Genomic DNA, 16,777 nt, shown 5'->3' with positions numbered 1-16,777 from the left:
AGCTGGGGATGGAGTTTGAGATGCTGTCTGACATCCACACAGAGCTGTCAAGACGCAGCTGGAAATAAGGGGCTGGAGTTCAAAAGAGAGACCGGGGCTAGAGATGTAAACTGGGAGTCACAAGCGCATAGGTGGTGTTTAAAGCCATGAGCCTGTTAATTTTTTATTTTTTGTATAAATAAAAGAGCTGAAGTACATATGACTTGGTTGACATCTGTTAGTTCTGGGTGGTCGATACGATGGTGGTTGTAATAGTCTTCTTTGTACTTTTTAGTAGGTTTGAACTTTTTAATAATAAGGTTAATTAGTAAATAGTTTATAAGGTCACACGGCTCCAAACTGCTGACCAGTTCTGTCAGGAATGCCTCAGACCTAAAGCATGGGTACTGGTAACGAACTGAGGAGTCAAGTGCAAGTCCTCCCCTGCCACCAACCTAAGTTCAATGACTGGGGGTTGACCCTGTTTCCTCATCTGAACAACAAGAAGCTGACCCACAATTTCTCAGGATTCTTTCAGGGCTGACCGTTCAGGGCTCAAGCTGGTGCCTCACAGGGTCCCTGCCAGCCCAGATGGTATCCACCAACCTCTCACGCCTTGTCCTACCAATAAGGCCAGAAATACTCCGTAAGAGGGCTCTGTAGGTGGAAGGTCCACTCTGCCTTCAAACAGATGGAACTGCATCGAGGGGAGCCAGAAAGAAAGGGCTCCACGGTCCCCAGGTTCTGGGACCCAAAAGGAATTAGGCTGAATTTAAAATCAGGGAACCAAAGGGGCGCCTGGGTGGCTCTGTCAGTTAAGCATTCGACTTCAGCTCAGGTCATGATCTTGTGATCCATGAGTTTGAGCCCCATCATGGGCTCTGTGCTGACAGCCTGGAGCCTGGAGCCTGCTTCAGATTCTGTATCTCCCTCTCTCTTTGCCCCTCCCCTACTCACACTCTTCTCTCCATCTCTCAAAAGTGAATAAATGTTAAAAAAAAAAAAAAAAAGTTTTTTTGTTTAAAGCAAGGAACTAAAACCCAGACTTTTGGCCACAGTGTTTGAAAATTTTGAATGTATCCTCTTCAAGACCCCAAGACAGGCTGAAGAACAGTCTATAAAAAACAATAATAGTCTATGACCCTAAAACATACAAATGGGCGGGTAGCTAAACCAATCTGCCAAGTTGTAATAGGCCCACATAATGATAATGACACTACTACTAATAAGTCCCTAAGATGCATTCTCTCACTTAACGCTCACAAGGACAGTGCCGTAGGGTTATCATTTTCATTAGCCACGCTTGCTGATGGGAATTTTGAGGCTCTCCTTGTGCACCTTGCCCCACATCGTGCAGCAAAGAAGAGGCAGAACCTGGATTAGGACCAAGGCAGCATGACTCCAGATCGCAAACTGTTGACTGCTCCTCATGAGCAACTAGTTCCTCTCAGGCGCCTCAATGAGAGCCAGAAAAGACAGTCTAGATGCAGCTCTGTTAATTAAGCCATTTGTTCATCATCAGCCCATAAATATTTATTGAGCACCCACTGTGTGTCAGTGCTCAGCATGCCTGGCCACAGGGATGCTGAAATTAACAAGCACAGCCTTTGTTTTTGAGAAGCACATAGTCTAGAGAGAGGTCAGTATATAAACCAGCATAATAAAACCGATGGCTCCAGGCTGCACCAGGGGGTGGGGCTCATATGTCTAGAGGGTCCCTGTATGGGGAAGGATGGTGATCCCCAAAGCAATACACGGGCCAGAGTGTGGAGTCACGGCTCGGGACTTTTCTCTGACATCATCAAGTCGCTGAACCTCCATTCCTAAACCATGAGTCCCAGAAACTTCTTTGTGGCAAAAAACACTGGGCTCAGGAACATGTGTTTAGCTTTTACCTTGATGAGAGGGGAGAGGGTAGAAAACCTTGTCGTTTTGTAAGAGAGGGGTACTGGCTGCTTCTTTGAAACAACGTGTTTCAGTGTTCTGAGAAAGCCACTGGACATAACGCACAGAGGAGAGGCCATAGCTGGAGATGGTGATATTTAGGATTTACAGTTTCTGAGATGAGAGAAGGGCTGTGACATAGTCAGGGCTGCTTTTCTGCAGAGAAGTTCTTACCTCAAGACGCCTCGGTTGTGGGGGAAGTGGGGACGTCAGGGGGATTCATTCATTAATGGGATTTAAGAGATCCACAAAACCTCTCAACTTGTGTGTGTGTGTGGATGGGGGGGAAATGTTGTGTTTTGTGCATTTTTTTTCTGGGTAGAGGATCCAGAACTTGCATCAGATTTTCACAGGGCTCCCTGAATCCTGCAAGAAAGCTATGGATCGCTTCTTTGAAGATGAATTAACATGTCTTTGAAATATTAATTTTCCAAGGGTGGATTTAAGCTGTGCCTAAAGCCATTGCATGTTCTCGGGGTGGTGTGCGTATTCTTGTCTTCATGCTCCACGCAGAGATCTGGAGCTGAGGCCCAGAAGACAGGCAAAAGGGCAAAAGCGGCCTGTGGATGTGCCTCTCTGGGCATTTGGAAGAAGGACCGTGGAAAAGGAACGGGACAGCCTGGGGCACAGCTCAGCATGGACTCAACTCCCCCATGCCACACATGGTCGTTTCAATCTGCACAGCCCAGCACCTGGGAAATACCTTCATGCCATGGGACAGAATTCTGATATTATCATTCAGGTGGGGCCTTCAGCAACATCACAGTGCCAACCAGCCGAGGAAGAAGCCCATTTGCGGCTCAGACAGGAAAGAGGAAGAAGAGATGGCTTAGACGAGGGGAAAGGATAGTCCCTTCCTCGCTCTGGGCTCATAGGTGGGGCTAGACCTTCTAAGGCATTAGTATCTGCTGCAGGGCACACAGAAGAGGTGAGGTGGGGGAGCTGAGCCTGCCAAGAGTTGGACTTGGAAAGAAGACGAAGCCAGCCTTCAAACCCCTGCCCAGTCAGGGATTTCTCGGGCTGCGATGTCCTCCTGACCTTCGCAACTGTAACCTCTGGTTTAACTCATGCTCGGCTCCCCATTGCCCAGCACAGTGCCGGCCCTTCAAAGGAGGTGAATGAATGAATGCGCCTGGATCCCCTGGAAGGCTGTGAACTCCTTTCAGGCAGGGACCATTTCTAGATCACTACAATATTGCCCCTACTGACCCTCCCCGTGCCCAGCTGACGACCACACGGCTGAATTCCTTTCCCCTCACTAGAACCTCTGAGCTCAAACCCATGGTTCCATGGGTCAGACTGAGGCCTTGCTGGTCCTTATGGATGAGTAACGGAGACCCCGGCAACTTACACAAGGGAGAATCTATCTCCACTGGTTATGGGCAGGCCCCATCTTTTTTACCTTTCTGAATGGTGATGGTATTTTTCAACAGGGGTCCCCAGTACTCACAGGCAGGATCCTCATGCATTTATACGTCCACTCATCAGCCACTTGCTCATTCATTTGTCCCCTTGTGTCCACTCACTCTCTCCTTCATGTCTTCAGACCTCTGACCATTCATCTCCTTCCTTCTTTCCCTCCTTCCTTCCTCTCATAAACATTGTGCAGAACACTAAGGAAGAGAGATGCTTCAGTAATGTAATATCATGAGAAACATTCAGTAGTAAATGTTATGAGAAATACACACACACATCACTGAGGGGTCCCAGAAGAAAAGATGTCTTCCAGGTGAGGAAGGGGGAGACCAGAGGCAGCTTCCTGGAGCAAGTGTCACCAGTGGCAGCTCTAGAATTTCTCCATGGACAGCGGGTGAGGGTGGCAGCTTTGGGGGCAGCTTGAAGCCACATCATCAGGAGAGCACTTTACATAGGACTGAAGAGCAATCCACTGCCTATATCAGAGAATGAGGTTGCAATGCAGATGGGGGCTAGTTCTCCACAGAGCCCCTCTTGCGTCTACTACTCGACAAATGGCATTTGAGCTCATGCTTCGGTAAATGAGGAGGATTTATTTGGACTCAAGGGAGTAGAGAAAGATGAACACCTGATAGGAGCAAAGGCTTGGATGTGGAAAAGTTCAAGGCAGGTACAGGGAGCCTGGAGTCCTTAGGTTTTGGTGGAGCAGATAGAAGGGAAGAGTGAGCAATGACCTGGGAAAGGTAAGTTGAGCTTGGAATGCAAGTTCATTCAGCGGAAGGTGGGAGCCACTGAAGGTTTCAGCAAGAAAATAACGAGGCCAATGCTATTTGGGGGCTCTATCTCCAAAGCAGCATGGAGAATGAAGAGAAGCACAGAAGCCCACAGAAGTCTGGCTCCAGGCCCCTCCTAATGTTTAGGGAGGCAGAACAAGAGCACAAATGGAGGTTCACATGCCACTGGCTAAAATATCTAAAAGTTATAAATCAAATTAACAAATAAAATATTCTATCCCCCTACTGTGACAAAGAGAGCTTCATAGCCACCTGAAGGACCAGCTTCAAATGTTTAATTCTCAAATCCTCGCACTGGAAGGTGCCTAGAGATATGCTCCATGGCCCCAACCCCCAATCTGGGGTCCACTGCCCTTCCTTTCCCATCCCTAGCTCCTTCCCTCACTCGGAGAGGCCTCACGCACACCAGTGGGCACCCAGCCCACACATCCAAACTCTGTACCCCCAGCAAACAGCTACCTCCAGCCACCCTTCAGGCCTAGAGTGACACATGCTGGCTGCCCATGGGCCCTTGGGAGCCTGGGGCAGAGGTCTGAGCAAACCCTTGGAAGCAAGCTGGCTTGGGATGAGAGAAGATTCCAGAATCCAGAGTGTTATGTGTATGGTCTAGAAGGAGAGGTTGCACACTTCGGTTGGGCACATGCTGCTGACCTTTGGCCTTCTCACCCGGGGAGCCTGGAGGGCTTGCCAAAAGAAGGCCTCAGTGGGGCTTTCTAAAGCCCAAGGCCCTGGATAGACGCCCCCTTCCGCCCATGGTCAGGGGAGAAGGATCAGGAGAGATGGCATGAGGCCCCGAGCCAGGCCCTATGAAGAAAGGAGGAGAAATGGCAGATTGCAAAGGGCCTGGTGAGCAGACAGGTACAGCAGCCAATCTGAGCATTATGAGTGCCACTGGAGCCTGAGCCTGGCTCCCTGACACCTTGGCACATGGGCAGATGGGTGGATGAGCCACCTGCACCCCTTGTGAGAAGCCACCTGTGTGACTGTACTGCCCTCCCTCTCCTCTGCCCTCCTTCTGCCCGCTCTCTCCAACCCCCAGCCCACAGCGTCTGGCTGGGCCGTGTGCAGGGCGTCTGGCCCCAGGGACAGGTGGGGTGCGCCCAAGTGCACACCTACACAGCTATAAATAGGGAGCCTCCAGCGGCTGCTCGCTCAGCTTCTCTTCCCCAGCTGTGATAGCACTGGAGCCTCCTGAACACCTGGACCATGGACCCCGGGGAATGCACCTGCATGTCTGGTGAGTAAGCATGCCTGTTCTGGGGTCCTGGAACCTTGCACCAGCTTCTGATAGGAACCCCACAGGGCTCTGATGAATATTTCTCTTCCTCCAATTAGGGGCTGCCAGTGGGGTTTGTCTCAGACGGGTGACCTCTGGGGCAGTTCCCACTCTGTTGCCTACCAGCCTGATTGGTAGCATTGAGGGGCACTTAGTGTCAGGCCCCTAGGGGCAGCCACCAGAGTTGAGGAGGTGCTGTGGCTCAGAATCTGGCAATCTGGTTTTAGCCCACGGCTGCCATTCATTCCTGACACTTCGTATTTCCGACACTCAGTTTCCTCATCCAAAAAACTAGGGTCACTCGTCCCCAGCTGCCCACCCCCCAGTGTTGTTATGAAAGTGTTAAAATCATAAGGCACTTGAAGATATCAGGGGAGTTATCAGAAGCCTACATGGGCCCCCGAGTCTCTGAAATCCCTTAATTTCACGTAAGCGCATAGCACAGGAGGACAGAGGTCAGAGTTTAGGGACATCCTGGTCTTTATGGCCTTAGGAAATGTTATCAAGAATTTTCGTAAGCCTCTCTGGTCCTATACGGGACATGTCTATACCCAAAACTTGCCAAAGAGACAGAAGCTTCCAGCGTTTTGACACTCACAATGATAGGTGGGATGATTCTGTTTTTTTAAGCGTGGATGGCTTTTGTATGAAAACCAGCTATGGCCGGGGCTGTCACTCGGAGGTTATTTACGTCCCTGGCTCTTTCTCCTGCCCATTTGGGGTTGCCATCTTGCCTGATGCCTTGAAAAGGTGAGGAGGGTATACAAGGCTTCAATAGCCCTTGGGGGACCTTGGGCTTAGTAGATGTGGCCTAGTCTAGGGGTTCTCAGACCTGACTGTACATCAGAATCATCTGGGTCACTTTTTAAAATATGATTCCCGGGGCCCTTGGGTGGCTCAATGTTAGGTGTCCGACTTCGGCTCAGGTCACCATCTCAAGGTTCAAGAGTTCAAGTCCCGCATCCAGGTTCTCCGCTGTCAACGCAGAGCCTGCCTCGGATCCTCTTTCCTGCCTCTCTCTGTCCCTCCTCACCTCTCAAAACTAAACATTAAAAAATATGATTCCCTTTTCTCCTCCCAGACTTATGAATCAGAATATCTCAAGGGTCGGGCCCAGAAATCCGCAGTGTAGCAAGTATCCCGGCTGCAGGGCTGGGCACAGCCACCCCGGTTTCCATCCACGGTCTGTGACCGGGAACCATTAAGGGGCCCTGCGCACCCCTGTGAGGCTCAGCGGCACCTCCCCCTCTTGCTCAGCCCCTCCCCAAGGACAGCCCATGGACTTGGCCACCGTGATGATGTGCAGCACAGCACGTGTCCCCGTTCAACCTCAGTCCTTACACTGTGGCTCTGTCTTCTCTTCTAGGAGGCATTTGCATCTGTGGAGACAACTGCAAATGCACAACTTGCAACTGTAAAACGTGTCGAAAAAGTGAGTTCTGCTGACCAGGGACACCCCCGGCCAGAAGCCAGGAAAGTCTGTTCCCGCCCTTCTCAACCCCCCAGCCATGGTGGGATGAAGCAGTTTCCAGAGGCTTGCATAGGAAGAGGGCTGCCGGGAGGTCCTGTTGTGGCCAGTGGTGAAAGAGAAGGAGCACTGGCCTGGAGTCATGAGCTCTGAGTTTTAGTCTTGATCTGCCACTGACCAATGACCTTGAGCAAACCCCTTCCCCTCTCGGAGCATCTGGCAAATTCTTGATGATGCCCGAGGTCCCCTCTGGCTCTAACACCCCACAAGCTCCTATCCCAGGTCTCCTGCTAATGTGGACTGCGGCCTGTGGCATGCTCTGCTTTCACTAAGTGGCGGGAGAGTAAGTGGGAAGATGGGGGTGTGGCCCCCAAACTGACCTGTCTGTCTTCTGACCCTTCCAGGCTGCTGTCCTTGCTGCCCCCCGGGCTGTGCCAAGTGTGCCCGGGGCTGCATCTGCAAAGGGGGCTCAGACAAGTGCAGCTGCTGCCCCTGAAGCGCATCTGTCGTGCTGGAGGCAAGGCCTGGGAAGCATCTGTACAGAGCATTAGAAGAGAAGTTAGAATTCTTGTACAATAGGTTATGCTTTTTATATATTTGCTCAGATGTGGTGTTGGTGACATTCATGTAAAGTGCTTGCAGTAATAAAGTTTCCACTCATGGTTGTCTGATGGCTCAGAGCACTGTCTTACCGTAACCCCGCAGGACCGAGAAGGGTTGACGCTGTCGCAGACATGCGAGGTGCCAACCCGCACCCCTTCGCAGAGGGGTGCTAATTACACGAAGCTGCAACTCTGCCTGGAAGGCTCTCTCCTGCTGCACGCGCTCGCTTGAGGCCTGCACAGAGCAGGCCAGGAGTACTGGGAAATCAGCGCCCCTGGGGACAGTCCTCTGGTGACAAAGGGAAGTTGGTGGACGAATACTGCCCCTCCCCATCTTTACCCCATCTTTACTGACAAATCTGGCAGGTGCCTGTGGGTGGTAACCTGCTCATTAACATACTCCATATCAGCTTCCTTCTTTCCCTGACTCACTTCTCCATTCTCCCACCAGTGCTTCCTGGGATCCCCATCCAACAAAACTTCTTGTACAGGGTCTGCTTTGGAACCAGCTCAATCTTAGGCAGGCTCTCCTGGCATAAAGTTGCCCAGGATGCCTCATTGTATGAATGGTGCTGTTTAAGGAACTCTAGCACTGAACTGTCCATGATCTCCTAGGGTAGGAGGTCTGTGTGGATCTAAGGAAAACCCCCAAGGCCAAGGTACTGAGGGCGCTAGCACCCTGGTTTGGTTATTTGGGCCCACTTTGGGACTGGGTGACAGACAGACACAAGCCAGGAGAAACAGACACCGTTCATTGAAGTTCTTACATGTCACAGAAGTCAATGTAAAGAGAATCTGAGGTCTTTGCTACCTCCTCCCCCCGCCTCCCCCACCAGATTGCTGACACAGGCATCAGAGCTTTTGCTGCCCTGGCCCAAGTCCAACTAAGCTTGATGACTCTAAGTGCTGCCATTATGTCATTATGCAGCGCTTATAATGCATCAGCCACGGTGCTGAGCATTTTACACACACTATCATTTAATCCCTTCAAGAGCCCTGCAAGGGGTGGGTTGCGCGGAGGAATCCTTGATTTAAAAAAAAAAAAATACTTATTTTTAAATAGGTCTACATATATAATGTAGAAAATACAAAAGATACAAAGGGTTTAAGTCTCCTTCCTACCTTTGCCCCCCCAGTCCCTCCTCCTCAAGACAATGACTATAACCACTTACTTATATTCCAGGGATATTCCCTGCCTGTACAAGCACGTGTGACACACTGCATCACACACACGCGTGTACACACACACACACACACACCAGTATACTATGTAGCTGGGGAAACTTGGTGTTTTCCCTTATATAGTAATTTCTCTGTCAAGTCCTTTTTTCCACTTAAGAGAGAAGAGTATGTAGAAGGAAAAATAAGATTAAATCACAAAAAGATATGGTGACCAAACAAGAATCAATGGAGGAAACACAATGGGAGACAAAGAGGAAACTCCATACGTGTCTCTTTCATGGCAGAGTTGTCACTGAGCCTACCACCTGCCAGAGACTGTGCAGAGCAGGGACCGTAAATATTTATATGACACACTGGCAAGGGCGCCTGGGTGGCTCAGTCAGTTAAGCGTCAGGCTTTGCCGGGGGCCGCACCGGCCTCTATGGATGGCAGTCACAGCAAGGAAATGGCAGTGTTTGCACAGCTACTGCCATGAGAAATGAAAACTGGTATCTCCTGCTACTACTGGCTCATGTTGTGCTGGTATTGACCAGGCCTCACAATATTCCATATCAGACCAATATTCTGAACACAGATACCTCATAAGGAAAAGCATATTCCTGCCTTTACAAGAGAGATTTTAGATGAAAGCTCTATGGATGATTGTCAAAAGGCTCTTCCTAAGGGCCTTGCAGATCCAAGACTTATGGGGTTAAGAACACAAGAATTACAACTGAGCCTGGCCCGAGACAAAGAGCCCAATTTAGAGTTAAGGTACAGATAAGGGCAGAACTTAAGTTAATACTTACACCTTCTCCTAATTGGTGATGTATGGCAGTCCCTTCCCCAAGGCCTACTTTCTGCAAACACCCTCCCTTACAGGTGGCTGGGATGAGGCTAGATAAGAGGAGCTAAAGCATTACCCACAAACAAAAGGCTGACACATTTAGGGCCTCCATGGTGTTCACACATTCAGCATCAAATAGGTTTCCACAAACAACTTATTAACCAACTCAGAAACATTCATTTGAGAGCCAGACAGAATGACTCTTAGCCCATCTATACACTTACCCTATGACCTAACCTTAGCGTGATTAACTTAGAACAAATAATGTATCCTGTCTTTTACTAAGAATACCCTGCTAAATCTTTAGTTATAAGATTTACTTAACCTCACTATAATTGGAATAGTTCTGCAAGAATATTTCTGTAAAACCTGCTTCTGTACACTTTCCAAAGCATCTTATCACAAAGAGTTATCCATTGTAAAAATTCCTTTTTCTGATGCCATGTTATCATTTAACCTATAAATAAAGACACCGAAACCGACAGGACAGAGATGCCTGCCTGGTGATCAGAAAGAATCTCGGGGCTCTCTCACTCTCTTTCGCCGACACCGTCCATCCTTCAGGGACCCCTGGAGCTGTCGGAGCCAGCGCGGCTCGGGTCATGATCTCATGGTTTGTGAGTTCGAGCCCCGCGTCAGACTCAAAGCTGTCAGCACAGCTCTGAGCCTGCTTCAGATTCTGTGTCTCCCTCTCTCTCTGCCTCCTCCTGTTCTCTCTCTCTCTCTCTCTCTCTCAAATTAAGCATTTAAAAAAAAGAAAGAAAGAAACACTGGCAGCAGTGAGCCTTCCTCTGCCTAAAAATGCACATACTAAAACCCTCACTCAATTTTACATCTGATCTTAGAGAATTCACAGGCCCCCTGAGCCTGGATCCCCGAGGAGATCTTGGATAAGAACCTATGCCACATGCACGGTATCTGTTACTTAAAAGAATAAAGTGGTCTAATAACAGATTAAAATACTGAGCACTCACTTCTTGCCAGGCACTGGGCCCAACATCTCCCCTGCATCGTTTCCAGATGTGGCGGGGAGAACTCAAGCTCAGGGGCGGTGTTCATTCATGCCGACAATACCAGGGCCCATTAGAGGCTGGGAGCAGCCGTCAACTCCACCAGCCTAGGTCACGGTGGCCATCAAGGACCATGAGGCTTTTGTTTTTCCTTACGTTTCTAATTGCCTTTTCCTTCTTGCTATTCATTGACCAATCTACTATATATTGCCTTCTTTCCTCATCTCTGTACTACTATCTTTCTGGGATGTCTTTTCATCATTCTCCGAGGTTAGATCCATTGTTTTCTGGATTCCCCCATCATCCTCTATCTCGGGCTCCTTTCTATTTTGCTGGAGTACATCCTCAAGCAATTTTTTACCAAAAGGATGAATTAAGAAGAGGTTTTGAACTCCTTAAACATCAGAAAGCACCTTTATTTTTCTCTCACGCCTGACTGGTAATCTGGCTGGATATCCAATTTGAAGTTCGGTATCATTTTTTTAGCACTTTAGAAAGCATCGCTCCACTGTCTTCTCACATTCGGTGTTGCTGCTATAAACACTAACATGGGCTGCCCTTTATTTTTCATCAGAAGGTTTTGAGAAATTTCTCAGCCTATTTGCAATCCTTTTACTGATCTTTGAAAATTGGGTCGATCATATTTTAATATATAAGAACTTCTTCTCTGAACATTTATCATAACACCTTGTTTGTTTGACTAAATGAAGTCATTTCCTGAATCTCTCTGATACACTAAATGTTTTTTTAATTTTTGTCATAAAGTTTCCTCTTTCTGGAACTATTTCTGCTTCTTTGAGCTGCCAGCAGGCTCTAGGGGTGTCAAGGAGGCTTGCTGACCGGCAGGCTTGGGTTAAGCATGTCCAGGTGGGGAGCTGGCAAGCAGGTGTGGCCCATCCCTCAGTGTCAAAACCAAAAGGGCCTCCTCGGACCCTTTTCTGCGAGCCCTGGCCCCTCCTAGACTGGTTATTCCATTTCTTCTGAGACATCTCACAGCCTCAGGCTGGGGGCAACTGGCGGGGTCGTGAAGGAGGCTGACATGATGATCACGAGGCTCTTCTATAGCTACATCTTCTATCAGTCCCCATCCTGGTTTCTGTGACCACTTTCTCTTCTGTTCTCCCATCCTGACTCCTCCAACCAAACCAAAACATAATAAGACAGAACCCCCAAAGTCTCTACTTTTTGATCTGAGCTGTGGCTTCTTCTCCTCCCATTTACCCATCCATGTGATTTGACCCATTCCAGTATTCCAGGAAAATGTTGTAACCTCTCATCCATTGATGTGCTGTCCAAGCCATCCTCCCCCGCACCAATTCTCACTTCCTTTATTAGTTTTTTCTTTTCCCTTTTTTGTCTTTCTTGAGTTTCTTTCAATGGATTCTTGGGAGGAAGGACAGGTAAGTGCGTATGCTCAGTCTACCATCTTGAGCCAAAATTGCAGGCTAGGCTTTTTAGTGGTATTAGTTTATCTTTACAACAACGCTTCAGGATAGGGATTCTTATCTCCATTCTACAGGTGAGAAAACTGAGACTCAAAGAAGCTAAGGATCTCTTCCCAAACTCAGCCACAAATGGTTGAGAGAGACTCTTGAAGACCGCAGGGTAAGTAAGATAAGCTGGGGGGTAAGTGCCGAAGTGAAAAGTGAGCAGACTCGTTACAGGTGGCCGTGAGCAGTAAAACATGAACAGTGCGAGGAAACACCAAGGAAATAGATTTTACATCAAGATAAAGAAGAGCTTTCTCAAGGAAGAGCTGCAGGGAGCAGGAAGGTACTGTGTCAGGAGGCTGGCATATCATGGATTGTGTGCTTGTACCGCTAAGGGACAACGGAGACCGCTGAGAGACTGTGACAGAGTCTGCACCTGCTCAGGACATTGTCCAACTTGAATGGAAGCCAGAGGAAGGCTTGGTGAAGAAGCAATGAAATGCAGGTCACAGGATGGGGAAGGAAGTTCCTTCCATGGACTGCAGGGGGCGCTTGAGGTCCAGAGGCAGGTGTGGAGGAGTAGCTGTGGGCCCTGGACATTGTGCAAGAGTTGAGGTCATAACTGTCGCTCAGTCTGGCTGCGTTTGGGGCCCAAGAGATCCCAGAAAGGGCTTAGAACCCTAGACACAGTTGCAGGGAAGATAAATCAGGCAACATTTTCCAAGGGCCCATTAAAAGGCGATGTGTAAACCACCCAGATTCCCAGGACAATGTACGTCTAAGAGCCATGAAATCCTCCTTTGTCCCAGTAACTTCACTTCTGGAAACCTGTCTAAAGAATCTGCCACAAATTCAAGGGAAAATAAAAAAGCATCACTCAGGGGCGCCTGGGTGGCTCAGTCGGTTAAGCCTCGGGCTTCAGCTCAGGTCATGAGTTTGAGCCCTACATTGGGCTCACTGCTGTCAGCACAGAGCCTCTGTTTCCCTCTTTCTCTGCCTCTCTCTCTCTCTCTCAAAAATATTAAATAAACATTAAAAAGAAGGCATCACTCACACAAAAAGATTTATTGAAGTACTATCCACAATTGTGAAAAACTGGAAACGGCCTCAAGTCTATGAAATCCTTCAAGTAAGCAATGGCCCTCACACATAACAGGATATGATACAGACACTAAAAAATGCAAAAACACAGGAAATAAGTATGGTAAAATCTTAAGTAAATATTAGGCTACAAATTAGCTATGCAGTATTTTTTTTTTTTTTAAAGAAGCCACACAGGGGCACCTGGGTAGCTAAGCTGGTTAGGCATTCAATTCTTGATTTTGGCTCAGTTCGTGATCTCAAGGTTGGTGGGATCTCTGGGCTGGCAGCATGGAGCCTGCTTGGGATTCTCTCTCTGTCTCCCTTTCTTTGCCCTTCTCCCCCACCCCATCCCCACAGCTCGTACTCTCTCTCTCTCTCTCAAAATAAATAAACATTTAAAAATAAATAATAAATAAACAAAATAAAAAAGAAGCCACACAAAATATAAAATATGGAAATGAAATATGCTACACTGTTAGCAGTGGTTGTGTTCAAATCACAGATAAAAGATAATTTTTCCTTTTCCTTCTATTTTTCTGGATTTTTCTAAAGTTACTGAAGTAGCATTTTTTTTAAATAAGCAAATACTGTTTGAAAAGGGGGAAAAATGCATCCTTTGAGCCAGCAATTCTAGCATAAGGAATGTTGTATACTGAGGAAAAAATCATGAATCTACACACACAAAAGCTACCAAGATGTTTATCACATCACGGGTTATAATAGTGAAGATCTGAAAATGAGAAAAGTGTGTCAAAGTAGACAACCGCTTAAAATAAATTGTGGGATAAACCTACTAAAATAAAATTGTAGAAATGAAACTAATTTCATGGACAGATGTTCGTAATCTACTGATAAGCAAGGAAAAAAGTCATTTATAAATCAGTGTATACTGCAGGCTTCTATTTTTACATTTGAAAAGATTGTATATGTATTTTTTAATTTTTTCAAAATTTCTACAATAAACAAAGAAGGAAGAAGCAGGAGAGGGGAGCTAGACCCAGATGTTTTTTAATCTGAGGTGCAGATGGCCTGAATTGTACAATTTATTTTTAGAAGCAAGGAAAAGGCAGAGTACTTGGAACTGAAATAGTCTTGGAAATTTTGGGCCATGTGACTACAGTTCAATACACATTCACTAAATGGAGGCTTCCCTCCCTCTCCAGACCCAGCCTCACCATCAACCTCCCTGGGCAAGTGCTCTCACTTACTTTCTGGTATTTCAGTCCCCGGACACCTTGGTCAAGGAGGCGGGGCTGGGCATGATTCTCCACATTTGACAGAGGATGTCAGGGGTCCAAAGACACCAGCTGGTGATGAGGCCGGGGTTCTGATGCCCCTGGTTCCCTTCCCTATTATGTTTGAGTTCCTACAAATCATCCTGGAAGTTGTTACAGGATAAAGTAAAGCAAGGTTCCTGCATCTCAGCACTATTGACATGTGAGATTATCTGCGGTTTAGTAGCATCCCCAGCCTCTACCCATTAGATCCCAGAAGCATCACCCCCCACCCCTCCCCCCCCCACCACCACCGCTGTCGCCGCCACCTTGTGACAACTAAAATGCTTTCAGACATTGCCAAATGTCCCCTGGGGGCAAAACTGCCAAACAGGAGAGAAGCACCGAAGGAAGATGAGATGTGAGACAGACCTTGAGTGCTAGGTCAAGCCGCGCTGGGGTTGTTTCTGGAAAAAGGCAATGCTGCCTGTCCCTAGACCTGGGCAGTGGGTGGTGGTGGAGGGGGATCTAATAAGGAAGGGAGAGAGAGAGGACGGGAGACTGGTTTATGCAGGAAGGCACAGACACTAACATGCTATGCTCTCTCCTGGCAGTGCTTAGCTTGCTAAGTGTAGATTTCTTATTAAATGCCTCCTTGCCCAGACAGTGGGTTTTCAGAAAAGATGGTCATTGTCCTGCTCACCTTTGAATCTGCCATTCCTAGCACAATGTCTGGATTGTGCAGTGCTCAATAAGTGTTTGTGATATGGAAGGAGAGAATTCACCACCATGTCACTCGTTTCGCAAAGCAGGATGGTGGGGGCCACCGGGCAACTTCATTAGTACATATAGAATTTAACCTGACTCTTCATGACCTGGCCTTCAAGGGGTCCCATAAAAAGGGGTGACCCCAAAGTCAGACTCTCCAGTCTCACACTGATTCATTCACTTAGCCTTCAAAGACATTTCAGATGTGCAGGGAGCTTGCTAAGCATAGAAGAGAGGAGAGGAAAGAAACTCCTCTCTCAGCCTTTGCCTTTAGGGACCTCCAAGTCTGTCAGGGAGGCTGTAGGAATACCCTCTCTCATTTCCTACAGGGAAGAAAATATCTAGGCAAAACCCCATTGAAGTTCCAAGAAGGGCAGTTATGTCTGGCTGCAGGCAGGACTGAAGACTTCCTGAAGGAGGCAGTATTAAAGCAGGGCCTCAAAGCATATGTAGGATTTTAAGCAAGTGAAAATTGTGGGCAGGACATTTCAAGAAGGGGTAACTGCAATGCACAGAAGCATGGAGGCAGGAAAGCTTAGGGGGGATATTTCGGGGTTAGCATGGGTTACATTTGGTTGCCAGTGTAGGTGAGGGCCAGACTCTACATGGAAAAGTAGGCCCAGAGGAACTGGAGTCCATCAGTTGCTAGTTCCAGATCCCAGAAGATTGCTGAACACAGAAGTGCCCACTGAGCACTGTTTCTGGACCTATAACATATTAAGCAATCTGCATGAAGAATCTCCCTGAATGTTCACTACAACCCAAGAGGTAAGGAGGTAAGGAGCTGAGGGAAATGGGAGATTCAAAATCAGGTCTGTCTGACACCAAAGCCAGTCTCTCTGAAAGACTTCAGTCTTCCCTCATGGCATGTAGAAAGAAGATTCTGGCAGTAGTGTCAGCGTGGTCTGGGTTATGTGAGCGGTGCAGGACCCTGTTGCCCTGCTGTGGCTGCCAAGCTGACACCCAGAGTGTCTCCTACAGTTTGGGAGGGCCTTCTCCTGGTGCCCCAGCTAAAACGGACCCTTCCCATACTCTGGTTTCTCTTCAGATCGTATAAAACGGACCCTTCCCTCATCATAACCACCCCCCCACCAGCCACAGAGCTCCTGCCCCCAACACACACAAGAACTTCCACAAGTGGTGGCCCTTGAACTCCAACCCACCAATGCCCAGCTCAGTTCAGCTTGAGCCCTGACTTGCTCAGGGTTTAATGACTACTCCCCAAGGCCCGTCACTGAGAGGGGATGACAGGCCACCTCTGTTCCTATTCTACGGAGGAGCCCCTTGGAGAAAATTCTTAGAGGTAGGAGTAAACCCCAGGAATCAGCACGATTGCTGGGGTCAACCTGGCCACCTTCTGAAACCTGGAAGATTGGAGGCCTTTCCCTGCCTTCCTCGTCCCAACACTTCCCATCCCACCAGTGATCAGAGAAAAGAACAGTCTCCTCGTGGCCTTTAGAATCCACGCAAAAGGTGCCAATGCCTGGCTAGGAAGGGCACAGGAGGGCAGAGGAGACAGAACCAGAAGCCAAGTTGGACCTGAGCACTCAGGGGACCAGCCTGGTGTGGGACTGTATTTCCCTGACTGCTGTCCTTCGAGAGCCACCTACACGATTTTAGGCATAATCACCTATCACCTGGTCTATTATTACACTTAAATTTATGTTAAAAGGAGATCTTGTATCACTACTATGGAGGAGAGACTAAATCATTTGCCATAAACAGGAGGTAGTCACGGAGGCAGAGGGTTATTACATTTCTAGTTAAGTTGTTCTATGGCCTGAT

The 16,777-nt window shown here is 48.0% G+C and overlaps 1 protein-coding gene and 1 long non-coding RNA gene across 2 annotated transcripts in view; one reads left to right on the top strand and one right to left on the bottom strand.

Annotated features, from left to right (window-relative positions):
- The first annotated feature begins 5,339 nt into the window (after positions 1-5,339).
- MT4 (metallothionein 4) lies at positions 5,340-7,373 on the top strand. Its single transcript, XM_077751322.1, has 3 exons — positions 5,340-5,370; positions 6,776-6,841; positions 7,282-7,373. Exons 1-3 carry the CDS (start codon positions 5,340-5,342, stop codon positions 7,371-7,373), a joined length of 189 nt encoding a protein of 62 aa, XP_077607448.1.
- LOC144220963 (uncharacterized) overlaps positions 7,266-16,777 on the bottom strand; it is a 13,934-nt gene continuing 4,422 nt past the window's right edge. Inside the window, exon 4 of the long non-coding RNA XR_013331905.1 lies at positions 7,266-7,412. This is a non-coding gene — a long non-coding RNA (uncharacterized LOC144220963). The remainder of the gene's footprint in view (positions 7,413-16,777) is intronic.

The sequence above is a fragment of the Crocuta crocuta genome, unplaced genomic scaffold (assembly GCF_008692635.1).
Source record: "Crocuta crocuta isolate KB4526 unplaced genomic scaffold, BGI_CrCroc_1.0 scaffold124, whole genome shotgun sequence".
NCBI classification, from domain to species: domain Eukaryota; kingdom Metazoa; phylum Chordata; class Mammalia; order Carnivora; family Hyaenidae; genus Crocuta; species Crocuta crocuta.
The sequence above is the reverse complement of the archived record's forward strand: the minus strand, read 5'-3'. Positions and strand labels throughout refer to the sequence as shown.

Excerpts from the sequence above, each read along its gene's own strand:
- MT4 (XM_077751322.1), top strand. The coding sequence starts at position 5,340 with ATGGACCCCGGGGAATGCACCTGCATGTCTG. Across the intron at positions 5,371-6,775 it reads GGAATGCACCTGCATGTCTG|GAGGCATTTGCATCTGTGGA; the intron begins GTGAGTAAGCAT and ends CTTCTCTTCTAG. Across the intron at positions 6,842-7,281 it reads CTGTAAAACGTGTCGAAAAA|GCTGCTGTCCTTGCTGCCCC; the intron begins GTGAGTTCTGCT and ends TGACCCTTCCAG.